The 19,360-nt window shown below is 41.3% G+C and overlaps 1 protein-coding gene across 2 annotated transcripts in view; it reads right to left on the bottom strand.

Moving 5' to 3' along the window:
• LOC144614580 (uncharacterized) overlaps positions 1 to 19,360 on the bottom strand; it is a 35,268-nt gene that overhangs the window by 9,575 nt on the left and 6,333 nt on the right. The window contains exons 2-4 of one of the 2 annotated variants that reach the window (XM_078438560.2): positions 14,448 to 14,559; positions 9,926 to 9,965; positions 8,917 to 9,001 (exon numbers count right to left, since the gene is read on the bottom strand). In XM_078438560.2, coding sequence (XP_078294686.2) covers positions 14,474 to 14,559 — 86 coding nt within the window. In that variant the 3' untranslated portion in view covers positions 8,917 to 9,001; positions 9,926 to 9,965; positions 14,448 to 14,473. The remainder of the gene's footprint in view (positions 1 to 8,916; positions 9,002 to 9,925; positions 9,966 to 14,447; positions 14,560 to 19,360) is intronic. The other variant, XM_078438559.2, reaches the window with a different exon arrangement.

Here is a 19,360-nt window from a genome sequence, read left to right as displayed (position 1 = left end):
AGAAAGAAAGAGAGAGAGAAAGAAAGAAAAGGAAAGAAAAGAAAAGAAAAGGAAAGAGAAAAACCACCTACTTAAAAAAAGACAATCAGGAAAATGTAAACACTAAATGTATATCTGAGGATGTAATGACATTAATTTTTTTGTTGTATTCTTTTCCTCTTAACTTTTTTAGGAGTGATAATGTTTTAGAGACCCAGGCTAGAATAATTTCCAGAGGAAATTATAAGATGTCTGGGTTTACTTCAAACTAATCCATGTGTGTAGGGGTGGGAAGTGGGGAGGATGTAGGGGATGGAGATAGAAGGGAGTAAAAATGAGACTGGGGTAAGAGTTAAAATGTATTCAACTTGGGTGATCAGCATGTGAGTATTTTTCCTTGTAATTTTCTTTCTGCTGTTGTAGCTGCTTCCTCTGATTAGAGGCTACGGCCTCCTGGAATCTTCCCACCTTCTCTTCCCCACATCCAATCTGTCAGCAGGTCCCAAAAACCCTACACTGGGAGTATATCCGAGACCTTCTTCATTCCATTCCCCAGCTACTGCCTTACTTTCCACCACCACCACCTCTCGGCTGGTCCATCTCAGCTGTCTCTAAGCCAACTTCATGCTCCATTGTACAAAGCAAGTGTAGAGAGAGTGACTGTTTCCATGTTAGGCTGGGGCTTCACCGCAGGGTTGACAAATGTGGAATTTAATGGTGAGGAGAAGTTTGCCAGACAAGATGGGGGAGGACATTCCAGGCCACTGGAACAGCAGGTGCAAAAGGGCAAGGGTGTCCATCAGCCCCATCAGTGACTGCAGACAAGAAGCAAGGAGGCATAAACCTGGGGATGAGGGATGACAAGCACTGAGTGACAAAAGGCCTTGAATGCCAGGTTACGTTTTCCTATTAACCCAAGGGTGACAGCCAGTCACAGAGACATTCTCTACAGGAAGTGACATGCAAGATTTGCACGTTCAAGAGAGAACTCTGGGGGCAATGCAGAGGAAGATGGGCTGGAGGGCCGGAATTTTGCAACTGAGAGGCCAGGGAAGAGGCTACTGTAACCTTCCAGGCTGAGAGAAAATAGGACTAGAGAGTGGAGTGGGAAGGTGTGCAAGGCATGTGCCAGACAAATCAGGAGATTGAGTGTGAGCAAGGAGCCTAGGTCACACACTCAGAAAGAGGACTGGGGCTTTCTGGGGACAGGGGTGGAGGTACAATGAGTTAAACCCTGCATACCTCAGTTCTGAATTGCACATGCAATTAGTGCACATCTTGGCTGGTGGGAAACCAGGCTGATGTATCCAGCAGCCAGTTGGATATTGGAGGCAGGCTGAGTAAGAGGATCTGCATGACAAAGGTTCACTATTATACACGACGTGGAGCCCGAAAGAAAAGAATGAAGAGAAGACAATTTTTATCAAACTCCACAGTAACATAGTAACAGCAAAAAAGCCATTATAGGTAGTAAATGTGGAAGTCTCCGAATAATTTTCCCAGGAAGCAGCCCAGACTGGCTTTCAACAATCTTTCACCTTCCTTCCTTCTTTTCTTACTGTTTCTTCTTTCTGTTTCCTCCTTTCTTTCTTTCCTTCCTTTTTTCTTTTTTAAATAAATATTTATGATGAGTTTATAATATGCTAGATGTAGTGTTGGGTTGCAATGATGAATAAACACGGACAGGGTAGCTGGCCGCACGGACTTTATGGTCTAGTGGAGAAGACAGACATTAAGCAAAGGCTCACACAAATAACTGTTTAATTACCAACTGTGGTAACTCCTAAGGAGAGACACATGGCAAAGTGATCCACATCCAAGGGGCCACAGTGAAGTCTTCACTCAGGACATGTCAATTTCACTGAGCTCTGAATGACGAAGAGATTTTACTGGGTGAAGGGGACTGGAGCAGCCTTCCAAGCAGAGGCTCAGTATGTGCAAAGGCTCACAGGCAGGGGAGAGCATGGAGGGATGGAAATGCCAGTTGGGACTGGAGGTCAGAGATAAGGGAGAGCGTCAGTGAGGTGAGGCTGGAGAGGCAGGTGGGGGCAGGCTGTGGTGAAGAGTGTGGTTCCTTTTGAGTGGCAAATAGGAAGCTATTGAAGAATTTTAAGTAGGGAGGGGTATGAGCATTTTTAAAATACGACTCTTTCTGCCCCGTGGAGAACTGATGAAAGGGCTTCAGAACAGATGAGTGGAAGCCAGCTGAAGACGACTGTAATGATCTAGAAGCACAATAACGGTGGCTGGATAGAGATGTGGTCATGAAGATATAAAGAAATGGATGGATTTCAGAGATGCTTTTAGGATGTAAAATCTCAGGTTTTATAGGTGGTGAATAGGCTATGGGTGATGAAGGAGACAGCCACCCATGTGGGCATTCATATTCACCCTGCATGGGTATTTTACCATGGTTGTAAATAAATGAGAGGTTAAGGATCTTGTAAGAGGGCTATGGAAGGGAAGGGTCAAGGAAGTCATTGTTTGTGTCAGCCTAGAATAACTTTCTTGTCCTCTAGGAACTTAGAATCTGCTAAGATGAGCCCAGCACCTAAGCACCAGCCCATTTATAGTGCTTGGGATCAGATCAGTAGGTAGGAGAAGCAATAAAAGATACTGACTCCACATGACCTAGAAGTCCAAAGAAGAGAAGGGCCTCCTGTAGAATGAGGCTCAGGAGCAGCTTTCAAAATCCTTTAACACTTCCCTACAATTCATGTGTGAACTCTGTGTTCAGTGTAATACTGAAAACATGTAATTCTTGCAGTTGTAGCACATATAAACCATATGCATTGCAAATCTCTTTTTAACAAAAGCATACAGATCCAGCTGTTGGCAAGCAAATGCTCTTGGCATTTGATTCCTACAAATGCCAAAAATCATACCTAGAAATGTAAAATATTCATTATTGGTAGAGTCCTTCACCCAAACTTCTTTTGAAAATAATGAAGCAAATCCCTACTTTGGTAGGAATGTGGCAAATCAGAAAGGTACAATTATCACTTAAAATAAGTAAATGGTTGGAAGGAGCTCAGGAACCCCACACAAGTGGCTGCCATGGACACAACTCAGGTTTGGAGCTTTGCAAGTGGGTTTTGTTCTCATAAAGTATGATGCAGCGTGATGTGCGCACAGGAAACACTGTTTCAAGATCCCATCCTCAACAACCCATGGAGACATAGCTTGTAATACTGTGGTTATGAAATAGTCTTCCTTTTTCTGCCATATTGTCAATGTTGGTAGGGGGCGGGAGGGGACAAGGGATGGGGAAGGAAGTGAACACAGACAGAGGGTGACTTCTGCTCTTTGCTCTGTGTATTTCTCTATCATCTGCATTTTAAAAATAAGAATTCAGGGGGTCCCTGGCTGGCTCAGTTGGTTAAGCATCTGACTTTGATTTTGGCTCAGGTCATGATCTCAAGGTTCGTGGGATTGAGCCTGGAGTCAGTGCAGAGACCATTTGGGATTCGCACTTTCTGCCCCTCCCCCCACTCATGTGCGCGTGTGCGCTCTCTCTCTCTCAAATAAAAAAGCTTTACAAATAGAATTCACTTAATGTAGTTTTTTAAAAGTAAAAAATGAATATTCTTCTGTTACCTATATATCTCATGATGTACCTCAATTCCCCTTGCTGAGGTTTCCAAGAGTATGAAACACCATTGATTTCCATATTCTGCAAAGGAACCTATAATATACTTGAAAACAATGATGACAGTTTCCCCACCGTGTTCTTTTCCAGAGTAAATAGCCAACAACTGGTTGTTTTTGCACAAGTTACCATATGCTTTGAAAGGATTGGGGGTTATGTTGCACGAATTCTTGCAGGGGCTTACTACTGCTGGTAATGCCAGGGGCTCATTTTAATGACAATTCTTTAGAGGACTAGCTATTAATGAGGCAGAAGCAGAGATGAACAGCAGGGAATCTCATGTGCTGGGAAAATATATACATAGTATATCTGTATGAAAATCTGGAAAGGGAGAATCTTGATCTGGGTGTGTGGGTCACATGTCCCACTCTTTTTCCCCAAGTCTGTGAAGGAAAAAAAAAACACACACAACAAAACGGACTGGTTGGCATATCTGCTAACCTTTAATGGTACAGATTGTTGAACCATACAATAGAGCATTCTAAACAACAAGGGGAAAACAGAATCTTGTTAAGCTCAATATGAGAAGGACACTTTAAGATCATCTATCTTGTAGACTGGGGTACTAAAAATGCAAAGTGACATCCCCAAAGGAGATATTGAATAAAACGAAAAGAAAAATGTTGGTGACATATTGATTAAACCTCGTGTGCCGCATATCTCCTATTTGTCCCTCCAAATCCACTTCCGTCCTTCTCCAACATGCACTGTGTTCCACCAGACTGACAAGTGTGAACAGCCCAAATGGGCTCTCCATGCTCTGGCATCCAACTGGGGCCAATGGGAGCCTCAGCAGGTGTTCATAGGAAAGGAAGGGGAAGAGTCAGGACCATTTACAACTCTTGTTCTCTCCCTGAGGGGTTGCCCAGGGCTGGCTGTGTCTCTTTTGGATGGTGTAGGCTCCCATCAGGTGACGTTATCTCTCACTCTCTCAGTCTCTCTCTCCATCCTTCTCTCTCATCTAGTCACTACTCCTTCCCCTTGCCTCTTTAGGCCTAGGATGGTAACGGCTCTTGTTATTAGTTCTAGAATACTGCACTGTCCCTTGTGGCTTCCCTATACCTTGCCCATCCTTTGTAAATACCCCCTTTACTCAATTTTCCTCTAATCACCCATCTTGAGCATGCAGTTTTTTTTGTTTTTGTTTTTTTTTCCTGCTAAGACTCAGACTATGCTGTCAAAGGAAGCTCTTAACCAGGTCCTTGGTGTCCTAAAAGAAAGTTCTAGTAGACACTTGTCATTCTTTTTCTACTTTCCTTCAGCCCACCCCCCTTCCTGGCATCTGAGCTGTCTGGGGATTTCTCTACCTCATGGCTCTTGATGGGTGACGGAAACCAACAACCCCATGGAAGTCACAGGCTTATTCTCCCAGCCTCCCTTGCCGCTAGGCTCAGATATGTGATCCAGGCTCAAGCAGATTGACTCCTGACATGACATGGGACAAACAGGGGCTGCAGAGAATCCATTTTTTGCTGGAGCAACAGCAGAACTGGGAGCTGCATTAATCTCCAGATGGAGCAGCTGAGTCTAGTGTCAGACTTCGGGTGCGGGTCGTGTGTCCGGTGGAACCTGCACCCAGCAGCAGCGGCCACGTGGTTCCCTGCAGAGATTTTATGTACTGCTCTGCTACCGGGGTCCCAAGTATCTGTCTCTATGGACCTTCCAGAAAGCCTGTGAGTCCTTCAATTCATTCCTTTCTTGCCTGAATGAGTCCGAGTTGTTTATATTGCTTGAAACTAAGAACTCTGACTGATCTAAAAAGCTGAATCTTTTGGACCTAAAGTTAAAAATAAATCCATGTTTGAACATTTACTCTGTTTCAATTTCTATGCTAGGTGTTGCCCAGCTAATTAAGATTGTCAATCAACACGATAAACACTCTAATGAAAGCGTAACTTTTGGGGTACAGAGGCAGAAGTGATTAATGCTGCCTGGGAAGTTTTGGAAATTTTCAGAAAAGTAGTGAACTGGGCAGGTAAGGAATGGTGATGTGAAATTGTTTGGTGTGTCCAAAGAATGAAGGTGAGGTCAGAGTAACTGGTGTGAAGCAGAGAAAAGGGTCACTGGAGACGATGCTGGAACATGAACTAAGGACCAGCTGCAAACTGTCTGAACTTTACTCTCGAGGTAAGTAGGAGAAGCCATGCCAGGGACTCTGGAAGACGGGTTGAAGAGGGGAAAGAATAAAATCAGGAAACCCACTTGGTCTCACAAAGGGCTATGACCACAGTAGAGGGATTGGGATTGAGAAAGAAGGCAGAGGCTTGAGAAACATTTAAAGAGATACAAGTAGGGGCTGCTTTCCTGCTGGGTGTAGAGAGGCAAGGAGGATCCCAAGCTGGTCTCAAAGTAGTAGTGTGAAGGAGTAGGTGGGGAGCAAAGTTTCCTACTAATATAGGAAACTCATCATGTAGTACAGGTTTGGCGTGGAGGGAGGAGAAAGTGGCATGCCCAGATCTTCTCTTATGTTAAGGATGTACCAATACATGCATTTTTAGATGCTGGGATCCTGCGTCTAATCACTGCTCCAGACAAAGAAAGGATGGAGTTGCTTCCAAATTGGTTGCTATCATTTGATTTCCCTGTTATTCCTGGGGCTGTTCTATTTGCTACAGGTATACCATAGCCTTAAATTGCATGATCATCTGGGATGTTCTAGGTTGGTAGTTAGGAAAATATAATTCTTTAAAAAATTTTTTTAAGCTTCATTTATTTTTGAAAGAGAGAGAGAGAGAGAGGAGCAGAGAGAGGGAGACACAGAGTGAGTGGGAGAGGAGCAGAGAGAGGGAGACACAGAATCTGAAGCAGACTCCAGGCTCTGAGCCGTCAGCACAGAGCCTGACGCGGGGCTCGAACTCACAAACCGCGAGATCATGACTTGAGCCAAAGTCAGACGCCCAACTGAGTGAGCCACCCAGGTGCCCCAGGAATATATAATTCTTTAGAAGGACTATACGTAAGCTGTTTAAATTCCATCCACACTAGCCTCTTTCTCACTTTAGGGTACAAGCATGACCTAGATCCACTATCTAGTCCACTGCCAGACCCACACTAGAACCCTTAGGAGGTCACTGGACCACAGGATCAACAAACACTAGCCCTCTCCCTGGCCCATCTGCTGTTGACCTTCTCTGCTCCATTTCTAACCCTGATTCCTCCTGCCAACTGCAATTCTGAGAGCTGACAATGGCAAGCTTGGCTTCCTGATACACCCTTTTTAAGTAAACTTATCAACTTCAAGAACATATTTGACTCTTTCCTTGTGATACTAAGCCTCATTCCTGATAGTATTTTACCTTTGTTGTGAATAGTAAAGTTCTTCTAGTTGGTTTATTGTTAAGAAGTACATAGACATGGGGTCTGATGGATGACATCTTTAGCCTTGGATTATAAAAAGGGGCTACCACTGTGCACTTGGCTAAAGTAAACACATTTTACCAGTGAATGGCTTTCATTTATCAAATTCTCAGCCAGCACAAAAAGCTAAGCTATGTAATAAGTACCATCCTACAACACTACTCATTTCTGAAGGCACAAAATGATGACTAGAAGCTTTAGAGATGTTTTCTAGAAACCAAATATAAGAACAGCTTTGTTACCGTGTACCTACAGAAGCAGAAAATGCATAGCCCTTTATTCATTTTTGCTCCCTTCCTGAACAGTCATCTCTAAGTTGGTATTATTCTCTACTAGACCATGACCTCTTTGAGGACAGAATCAGGTTCTAATCCATATATAAATCCACACCATCAGGCATAATGAATGTTACATGATTGGGGCCAAATAAATGTTGGCTGAATTAATCAACAATACGTGATGAGAGAACTCACATTAGGAGGGGAGAGATCCTCTCAGCCATAATAACGGGGCAAGTAAGATTGCTTTGCCACTGGCAGCACTAAAGGCAGAGTCAGTGACTATTATCATGTATATGGAAATTCCAAAAGAATGGATAAACTAGACTCATGGATAAGAAAGTAGTCATCACACCCACAGTGTCTTGGAGATTTTTTTTAAAGTCATAACCATGCTACATAAGCAATATATTATGAAGGCTGAGCATGTGAATAAAACTTAGTTTTGTCATAAATTTTACGACAAAGTTAATCAGACACATATTTAATGACATGCATAATTATTTATGCAGCACTGTAATCAGACATTAATAATAAGCAGTCCACACCAATGATTCTAAGAGTCTTTACTTGTGTTCAACCAAACCGACTACTTGGCATTCCCCCTCCCCACCCCCCACCCCCGCTTCTTAGGTGTTAATCCTCTGTACCTACTATAACTATCAGTGGTGAAGGGCTTCTGAGATATGAATAATTTAATTCTAAGTGCAGAGATACTGAAACCCTTACTAAAGACTGTCACAAGCAGGTAAGGCTCTCTGCACTCCTTCTACCACCTAAAACGCCTGAAGGAGAAGCATATGGATGCTCTGCCCACAGCTACACTTCAGTGCATTCCCACTCTAATGGCTGGATCTCTGCCCTTATGAAACAAAGAAACTAAAGAAAGCCTCTATGACCCAAAGTGGTACACTGGAATTTGGGAAATAACAACCCCCACCCATAGGCTGTCACCAGTAACTAAAGGGAATTTGTGATAAGATCCTTACCCCTTATCCCTCAGGGCAAGGGGTAGTAATGCTGACGTGCTCCCACCGTTACCCAATGGGCTGCCCACAGCGCCAGATGACTTATGAATGCCCCCTTTGATGGTATTCCTTTCCTTGATTCACTTTTCTATTCTCTCACCAATGTTTCATGGAATCACCATGCATACATGCCAGTTGCACCTGAATCCTTGTCTCCAGATCTGCTTCTGGGGGACCACAAAGTAAGATAGCGCTCCAGTGATGGGGTTGCAAGCCAGATGTATTCCCTTCCTCTAAGGGCTTTCCTACTCTACACACACACACACACACACACACACACACACACACGCACGCACACACACGCACACACAGATGCAACCAATCACTTCCAGGCTTCCTGGATACCAGCCATCTGCAGGTAGCAGAAGAGCTGTGCTATAAGCCTGTGCTTTTCCTGAGGGCAGCTCTCACCATGACATGGGCCCCAGGAAGATAAAAGAATGTATGATCATTTCAAGGATGGAGGATGTTCCCTGGATTCCTGAAAGTGGGAAGCCAGTGGAAGCCAAGAGTCCATCTAGCTCAAGCAGAGAGGAGAAAAGAGAGAGAGCATGAGCTGGCAGTCTCATGGCTTAGAAAAAGCTGCCTCGGGTGCTGATCTGCAACAATTATGCAGTCCACGTACCTCTCGCTAATAGGTCTACAGTGGTCCTGATGACTAGACCGACTCCCAGCTCATTCTTCTCAGAGACAGTCCAGAGTCTTTCATTCTGCAGTTAAAGAATTGGCACAAATAGCCTTGATGAAGTCATGAAAGTACATTTATGCTAAAGTGTAAATGACTCATAGCTTCTTTTCTATTATATGGTGGGGAGGTGCTATGAACATAAGGACACTAATGAACTAAAAGGGGAAGGGATGTCCCTGACAAATAAACACCAGAGAAAGGGCAAGGTGGTGGTGACCAAGACAGCACCACTATGTACAGAATTTAGCATGGGACTTGGTACTTATACTGGCCACTAATGTACAGTATGATATGGATGTTTAAAGCATTGAAAATAAACCACTTGCTGCAATGTCCTGAGTTGAGAGGGCTAAAATCAGATCATAAAAGGGCTTACCCCTTTTGTTTTTTATTAAAAGTTGTTTAGTTGTTAAGCTGGCTGCCATGAGGCCTAACATTTAGTTCCAATTATTAGATAAGTATCTGTTTTGAATGGTATTTGAATTACCAGGTTCTACATTGTTCTGGTTGGTAAAGTCTCCTTTGTATTTTGTAAAGAGGCGAAAATTGGTATACTGATTTATAGAACAGATATGCCATTTTTCAAAGTATATTAAGACCATGGTTCACTATAACACGGTGCTTGTTGGAATAAACCTACCAAGAATAAACTGGTTTCTATTTGGGGAGGAAACACTGAGTGGAAGAGATAGGACTTTGTTTTAGGTATTTTCCATTATCAGGTCATTCTGGTTTAAATGTCCTAGTTTAAACTGATGCCATTTTCTTTCCCTCTGCTTTGCTGAATAAATGGCTGAGGACATTTCTAATTTACAGAGTTGGTTAACAAAATAAAATCTAATTTGGCAGCCAAAATCATATTAAGATTTATACGCTAAGAATTTGTAAAATGTATACACTAAATACACGTATGTGACTACATTAACTTTTCTTCAAGTATGCTCACCTATGGTCTTCTCTGAGGCACAGTCTATCATGCTGAGGTCCTAACATAATATGAAAATAAGATGCATTTGGGAAAGCAAAACAAGAGTAAAACAAAAACATACCTTAAGTAAAATCTTACACATCTCCAACTCATTATTAACCAGGTTTTAAGTTTTAATAAGTTCATTACGTTAAAAGTTTAGATGTCTGGGTGGTTCTACCCCAAAACATGATCTCTGAGGGATTTCCATGTCTGTGTAATAGAGTGATCACGTGACACTTTCCCAACTCACTAATCTGAACATACAACATGAAGAAAGGTCATATTCTATCTTGTTTGAAACATCTGGGAAAATGAGCCTGGTATTTATAAGATGAGGCTCTCTGGTTGGGGTCATTGACATGTCAAGCCAATCAGCTTGCAAATGTAAAAAGAACACTGGTAGGTGCAAAGGTGGAAAGGGAAAGGGGGGCAACAGAATAAAGGATTTCTTGTTAACTGATGAGAAAGGAACATACATATCTCAATGAAATGCGATTTTTTATTTTTTCTGGATTTTCCAAAGATTAAAAAATTTTATTTTATTTTTTCAATGATATTTTTTAACTTATTTTTAAATATAATTTATTGTCAAATTGGTTTCCATACAACAGCCAGTGCTCATCCCAACAAGTGTCCTCCTCCCTGCCCATCACCCATTTTCCCCTTTCCCCCGTCCCCCATCTACCCTTAGTTTGTTCTCAGTCCTTAAAAGTCTCTTATGGTTTGCCTCCCTCCCTCTCTGTAACTTTTTCCCCCCCTTCTCCTCCCCCATGGTCTTCTGTTAAGTTTTTCAAGATCCACACTGAATGTAAATGGACTAAATGCTCCAATCAAAAGACATAGGGTATCAGAACGGATAAAAAAACAAGACCCATCTATCTGCTGTCTACAAGAGACTCATTTCAGATCTGAGGACACTTTCAGATCTTTTAAATTGGAAACTTAAATCCTTGAAATGACAAGGAAACATAAATAATTTACAAATAAACTCACTAGGTCATCAAATGCTGTTCAGTCCCCAATTGGTAAGAGCAGTGAGTACAATCTACACATTTAAGCCCACTGGCTCACTTTGCACAGTGTCAATTTACTTTCAGTAAAGGTGTCAATATCAGTTTTTTAAAAGGACATGTTGGTAAACTGTACATATCTATTTGTAGGTGCCATGATGTAACCTGGTGCACAGTAAACATTCTTCCTGTGGTTAAAAAACTTGGATGGTAGAAAAATTAGAAAAATACATGACCTACTGTTAGGTGGTGACCAAGCTTAAGGCATGTCCACTGAAAGGTTAAAACCTGGATAATAAAAAGTAGTTGCAGTACCAGTAACATTTCCCAAAATGTCAGATCGCAGAAGTATCACTTACATAATTGCTTGTAGTTTATTCCTTTGCTTTTCTCTTTTCTCTCTGCATCTTTGTAACAATTTTTTAAAATTGGAAATATAATTGTTGTCATGTGAACAGCTGTAGAAATGATTAAAAGGTATGGAAAAACCTAACAGGAATGCCAATAATCTGTTTCTAGCAGTAATATATGTGGAACACTGTTTAGGAACAAAAGAGGAAAAAGAAGCACGAAGGGAGGAAGGTTTATCATCTTTGAAAACGTAAAAACTAAACTTCATCGCTTAATAGGAAGAAAAAGGTTTCATATTTAAAGTCAAGGAGAGCTAACTCCTAGCTGGCAACACTACCCCGCATCACTGGGGTCAGCAGCAGTGACTTGCCGTGGGGCAATGTTGCAGGACAAAGTGGACAGGACTTTGGAGCTAGGGGACAGAGAATAATCCACCTCTGCCAGATGAATGATGTTGGGCAAATCAGTTAGTCTCTGCCAGACTACATTTTGTCACCCAAAAATTTGATATAACTACCCAAGAGCCTCATGTGGAGGTGAACATGTATTTCTCTGTGAAATGTTTGTTGCTGTTTAAATAGATAGCACTGTGCAAATGTAGGCTACTGTTTCGTATTGCCAATTGTCAAATATGCTACTTAATTCTATCCAGCTATACAAACTAGCATAGCCTCCCAATGGTCTTTTCAATAGTTAAAGATTTATGAATAAAATGATTTTCCTAATAGGATTAACCTGAAGCTTTTCTTAAACATGTAACCTTGAGCCCACCCTACAAAATAATGCTTTGACTATAGCAATGTACATAAAGACTATCCTAGTTTCTAAGATGTCAAACATCGTTCACAAAAGAGAACTACTCTTGAAAGAGATATATTTGTTTTAGCAGGAAAAGATTTCTAGTTCTAATTATGAGTGATTTATTGATGAATGCAAACCATAGCATAAGAGGCATTCCTACGAGCGTCCTCATGTGTGGTTTGCAAGGTTAAGGAAGAGGAGAAATGACTTGATGGTACCAATGGACCTTATATCTATTTAAATATTGTTAAAGGAAAATTATCTTTTAGGCACTTAAGAAAACTACATTGGGGTGCCTGGGTGGCTCAGTCGGTTGAGCGTCCCACTCTGGCTCAGGTCATGATCTCACAGTCCGTGAATTCGAGCCCCGCGTTGGGCTCTGAGCTGTCTGTGCTGACAGCTCAGAGCCTGGAGCCTGCTTGGGATTCTGTGTCTCCCTCTCTCTCTCTGCCCCTTCCCCACTTGCACTCTGTCTCTCTCTCTCTCTCTCAAAAGTAAACAAACATTAAAAAAAATTTTTTAAAGAGAAAAAAAAAAGAAAACTGATTAAAATAAGTCTGAGAATGGGAAAACACCAAAACTGTAAAGAAGGTAAAAATAACCATAATCTTAGCCAAAGAAAATAATAAACCAACATGTTGACATACCAGTCACCCTCTATAAATACATCTTCTAAAAATGCACCCTATAAATATACTTTTGCACCTGCTTTCTTCCCATTGAGTATCAAATATACTTTTTTTTTTTTTTTTGAGAGAGAGCGAGAGAGAGAGAGAGAGCGCACAAACAGGGGAGGGACAAAGAGAGAGAGGGAGACACAGAATCTGAAGCAGGCTCCAGGCTCTGAGCTGTCAGTGCAGAGCCCAAGGCAGGGCTTGAACCCATGAGCTGCAAGATCAAGGCCTGAGCCACAGTTGGATGCTGAACCAACTGAGCCACCCAGGTGCACCTCAAATAGACTTTTTAAGAGCAATTGTTTGGAAATTGTCAAGTACCTGAAGAAATATGTTGCAATTGACATAATTCAGTGGCCAATGGAAATATCATGGCAAGTTCCCAACTGGTCTCATCTCACTGAATAGAAACAAATGTCCTCATTTCAAACAAGTGGGAATAACTGAACTGATTTAGGACTCTACTTCTCTTCTAGTTAAAAAATGTAGTTCCATGCAGCAACAATATTATGGGGAACAAAAGAAAAAACAATAACTGTCTAAATTTGCACTAGGGTCATTTCTTCAGACGACCAAAGACCATCTTTTTCCCAGCTCCGTGCTTCAGGCTTAAACTGGATCTCTCAGAAGCAACAACAGAATTTTTGCCAAGTGACTAGGATATAAACACCCTTTTGGTTGCACAGTGAGACATATGCTCTAAAGAAATGTGGTTCAAAATAGGCAAGTGGGTTTCTCTAGAATGAACGAGAGCCCTTGTAAGCAGCTTTGTCTTCAGAGTCTCATGTCTGCACTCGCTTGGTAACTGTTGTCTCCACAGGTAATGGCGACACACTGTTTTCATGATTCCTTACACTAATGAACTGCTATAAATTTGTTTTCGATATTCCAGAGAGCCCTAACTTCAGCCTTTAGGCAATGCTGAGGATGCACCCTATACTCTAGTCTCACCTTTTGCAAGGTGTACTCTCAGCACTGTGGGCAATTTCCATGGGAGGATATTCTATTTAAAGAACTACTGTCCCAGCATAATACACAAAATCATTTATGAAGGTGCAAGAGACATGGAAATCTCTCAATTATGTTTACACAAGCACAATGTCAGGGCCTCCCTTCCCTGTTCCCTAAGGGGCTGGGGAGAAGAGTACTCAGTTGTGAGCAGAGAAAGACATGCAGGAAGTGTTCATGTGGTCACAGAGTGGGAAGATAGAAACTTCTCCAAAAAGCTGCACACATACACTTCCTGAGCCCAAGAGTGTGCTGGAAGGTCAGACAGGCATTTTCAGAAAGGAGGGAGGCAGGCCAAAGCAGAGAATGGTCTTAGGCTCCCTATTTTTGACCTCAAACACACATCAAATTCTTCTCTTGGCATGTTTTAAAATGGAGTACCTTTAAAACAAGGAATATTTAAAGGGTGCATTAAATTTTATTTTTAAAACCTTCCATAGGCTAAAAATAAGCAAACCACTCTCAATTGACAAAAATGTGCCAATGCAACATAAGTACCTTCACCTTACAATTACAAACAGATTCATAGCTTTTGATGTCCCTTGAATTTAAAAATGGAAATGACAACATAAATTTATAATGTTAATGATTTTCCAATTTAAATTTCAAGATAGAAATGAAAAAAATTTTAATGTCACTCAAAAAAATACCCACCGGTCAGAGTGGCTAAAATGAACAAATCAGGAAACAACAGATGCTGGTGAGGACGTGGAGAAACGGGAACCGTCTTGCACTGTTGGTGGGAATGCAAACTGGTGCAGCCTCTCTGGAAAACAGTGTGGAGGTTCCACAAAAAATCAAAAATAGAACTACCCTTCAACCCAGCAATAGCACTGCTAGGAATTTATCCAAGAGATACAGGAGTGCTGATTCATAGGGGCACATGTACCCCAATGTTTATAGCAATAGCGAAATTATGGGAAGAGCCTAAATGTCCATCAACTGATGAATGGATAAAGAAGATGTGGTTTATATATACAATGGAATACTACTTGGCCATGAGAAAGAATGAAATCCTGCCATTTGCAGCAATGTGGATGGAACTGGAAGGTATTATGCTAAGTGAAATAAGTCAGTCAGAGAAAGACAAATATCATATGACCACTCATATGTGGATCTTGGGAAGCTGAACAGAAGACCATGGGGGAGGGGAAGGGGAAAAACTGGTTACAAACACAGAGGGAGGGAGGCAAACCATAAGAGACTTTTAAATACAGAGAACAAACTGAGGGTGGATGGGGGGTGGGGGAGAGGGGAAAGTGGGTGATGGGCATTGAGGAGGGCACCTGTTAGGATGAGCACTGGGTGTTGTATGGAAACCAATTTGACAATAAATTATATTCAGAAAAATATACCCAACTCCTGAGTTGGCAGTTAGTATCTTTTTAACAGTATTTCACACACGCACTCACACACACACACACACACACACACACACACACACACACCCTGTAGTCTCATAACTGTGCACCAATGAGATGGGGACAATTTAGTTTTACCATTATAATGGTAAAATTCATAATGAGAACATGTTTGCCACAAAATCAAATCTCTTCCCAGATATCTTCCATAGAGGGCCAGAAGTCTTCCCAGTTTTTTCACTCATGTATACCTGTTCCCCACAACAAATACCTGTCACATAGTGGGTGGGTAATGCACATTAGTTGAATGAATAAATAAATACAGAAAATAGAAATACAGTGCATGATGTGTTTGTGAAGCTGTGTGTATATTGTTATCGGGGTATATAAATAGCCTTGTTTTAAATTTGGGCATAAGGGGGGCACCTGGGTGGCTCAGTTAGTTGAACGCCCGACTTCAGCTCAGGTCATGATCTCACAGTTCATGAGTTCGAGCCCCGCATCAGACTTGCTATTAGCAGCTCAGAGCCCAGTTTGGATCCTCTGTCCCCCTCTCTCTGCCCCTCCGCAGCTCATTCTCTCTCACTCTCTATTTCTCAAAAATGAATAATAAATTTGGGCATGAGGACATCTGATGGAATACATTTACCAAAATCAAAGACATTATTGCCTGAACTTCTGTGCAGCAACAGAAGAAAAACCACTGGCAAATGGCCAGGTAGGTGCCTGGTCAACCTCAAGATGAATCTGGAGCAAGCCTGGGGCAGTGGAGGTGGCACCTGGGGTTCTAATTTGGCACTCCTCCTACCTTGACGCCCAGACAGGAGAAGCACAGCAGCACTCATGGATTGGATAGCACATGCCAGGTTCAGGCTAATCCGTGGATTATCTCATTCCATCCTTAGGGTAGATGCTTATTCTATTCCTACTTGTTTGATGAGAAAACTAAACACAGAGTTATAAAACTTATCAAAGGGCTCTTGCCTACCCACTGGAGTGGGGCTTTAGCTTTTGCATTCTGCTTTTAGAGACTACACAAGAACCACCGTGTTACATGGATTGTCTCAGGGAACCTCCCCTCCCTGGGCCCCAATCTGTAAAATGTAGGCAGCCCAGTTGATAAAAATTAAGTTTTAAGACACTCCAAGGGGAAGCCTGGGTAACTCAGTCTGTTGAGGGTCCCAACTCTTGATTTTGGCTCAGGTCACGATCGCAGGGTTGTAGGACTGAGCCTGCTTAAGATTCTCTCTCTCTCTCTCTCTAAAAAGAAAGAAAGAAAGAAAGAAAGAAAGAAAGAAAGAAAGAAAGAAAGAAAGAAAGATAAAGAAAGAAAGAAAGAAAGAAAGAAAGAAAGAAAGAAAGAAAGAAAGAAAAGAAAGACACTCCAGGGTGTGGGCACAATGGGAGAAGGGAGTCAAAAGGTACAAACTTCCAGTTACAAAGTAAATAAGCGCTAGGGATATAATGTATAGCACGGTGACTGTAGCTAATAATATTGTATCGTGTATTTGAAAGTTGCTAAGAAAGTATATCTTAAAAGTTCTCATCACAAGAAAAAAATTATAACCACGTGCAATGATGGATGTTAACTAGACTCATTCTGGTGATTTCTCAATATGCACAAATATTGAATAATTACATTGTATACCTGAAACTAATATAATGTTATATGTCAATTATATCTCAGTTAAGACAAAAAGACACTCCAGGGTGCCTGAGTGGCTCAGTCAGTTAAATGTCCAACTTTCACTCAGGTCATGATCTCGTGGTCTGTGAGTTCGAGCCCTGCATAAGGCTCTGTGCTGACAGCTCAGAGCTGGGAGCCTGCTTTGGATTCTGTGTTTCTCCTCTCTCTCTCTCTCTCTCTCTCTCTCTCTCTCTCTCTCTCTCTCCCTCTCTCCCTCCCTCCCTCCCTCCCTCCCCTGCTCATGCTCTGTCTTTCTCTATCTCAAAAATAAATAAACATCAACAAAAATTAAGGGTGCCTGAGTGGCTTGGTCAGTTAAACATCCGATTCTTGATTTCGGCTCAAGTCATGATCTCTCAGTTTATGGGTTCGAGCCCTGCAACAGGCTCTGTGCTGTCAGCGCAGAGCCTGCTTGGAAATCTCTCTAGCCCCTCTTCTGCTCTCTCTCTCTCTCTCAAAAATAAATAAACTAAAAAAATAAAAATAAGAAAACAATTAAAAAAAAAGACACTCTAGGTTAAAGACCCAAAATTCTGATATTTATTTATCTAAAAAGGCCATAGTGGTCTCACTGCAATATACTCTGTCATCTTGATATTGTTGGTGCATTAAATATTGGGATCGATTTCATAATAAGTAATGATGGACTATTCCTGAAATTTTATAATAGCAAGACCATAGATAGGTTTCAGTACATCTGTAGTTATTTAAAAACAGTTACAGTATATAGTATGTGACTGCAACAACCAGATGAAATAGGAATCCAACCAGCCTTTCTTCTGGACCAGTAAACACTAAGATTTAATGGATATTTTCATTAAATTTATTCTAACTTTTGTTGCCACTTATGGGTCGTTCACTTGTCAAAAGTTACTTTCTAATTGCTTTATGTTTCCTAAGTAGCTTTATACTGCTTGGGTAAGGATCGCAAAAAATACTGGGCGTCGGTGTGAAATGGATAATTAAATTAAATGGACTCAGGTACACCTGGCTGGCTCAGTTGGTACTGTATGTGACTCTTGATCTTGCGGTTGTGAGTTCAAGCCCCACACTATGCCTAGAGATTATTTAAAAAAATATAATCTTAAAAAAAATGTTTTTAAAGGGGCACCTAGCTGGCTCAGTCAGTTGAGCATGTGACCTTGGCTCAGGTCATGATCTCATGGTTTGTGAGTTCAAGTCCTGCATTGGGCTCACTGCTGTCAGTGTGGAGCCTGCTTTGGATCCTCTGTCCCGCTCTCTCTCTCTCTGTCCCTCCCCAGTTTGTGCTCTCTTTCTATCTCAAAAATAAACATTAAAAAATTTAAAAAAAATTTAATGGGCTAAAAAAGGATTCCCTCATTAGTACCTATACATTGAAATACACATTATTGTGGTTTGGTTTCAATCTGGTATTTTAAAATCTAAAATAGTACCAATTTTATACAATAACAGTAAAATCCTTATTTGTCGAGAATATGCTCAGATAAAAGTTTATAAGCTTAAAAAACAAATAGCAGTAATTGTCATACCTTCCCAATAATAAAACACATTTTAGTAAGGTTTCACCTTATAAATTTTTTAAAATATTTATTTTTGAGATAGAGAGTGCATGAGTTGGGGGAGGGGTAGAGAGAAGAGGGAGACACAGAACCCAAAGTAGGCTCCAGGCTCTGAGCCATCAGCAGAGCCTGATGTGGGGCTTGAACTCACAAAGCCTCATAAGACCATGAGCTGAACCCAAGTCCAATGCTTAACTGAGTGAGCCATCCAGGCGCCCCTAAGGTTTTCATATTTTAAAAACTCAAAATAGCTTTATAAGTTCACAAAATAATACTATTTTTTTCCTCAAGATATTAACACATTCTTGTATTGCAGCTGGATAGGATTATTTTTTGGAGATTCAGCATTTGCCACTTTAAGGAGCATTTCTTTTAATAATTTTACTTCAATATTCAGAAAACAGCATAATTACATTAAATTTACTTTTTAAAACAATATGAATACTTTTGTTTGAAATATAACAACTTTGGTAATATCACGTATCTAATGTGATTTTGTAATAAATTGGGGTTTAACATAGTGATTTTCTATGATACAACCAATAATTCAACAACTAATGGTTCTACAGGAGGATAAAATGTATCAAATCTGTTGGTTCTGAAGGTGAAGCAAGGTTTCCTTCTGGTACAGTGTATCATTGAGATCCCAGGAGGAAACAGAATTAAACTCAGTTCAAATGGAGAGATTTTTAATGAAGGGACAACCTACAGAGGTGTTGGCAGGGTCAGGGGAATCAACATGAACACAAGATGCGAATAACCTAGAAACCGGCACTACCACCACCCCTCCCCCCCACCAGCCCAGCCTTCCCAAAGCAGGAGATACAAAGGGGGGAGAATGTTACTGACATGACAGCTGGAGCCCAAGAGAGCAGGAAAGGCTGCAGAGCAGGAGCTACAATCCTGAAAAGGGGAAGCTACTGCCAGAGGTTTTTGAGGGTCATTACTTCATACCACCTGCACTGAAGGGACAGAGCA

This window comes from Panthera onca, chromosome E2 (assembly GCF_046562875.1).
Source record: "Panthera onca isolate mPanOnc1 chromosome E2, mPanOnc1 haplotype 2, whole genome shotgun sequence".
NCBI classification, from domain to species: Eukaryota; Metazoa; Chordata; class Mammalia; order Carnivora; family Felidae; genus Panthera; species Panthera onca.
The sequence above is the reverse complement of the archived record's forward strand: the minus strand, read 5'-3'. Positions and strand labels throughout refer to the sequence as shown.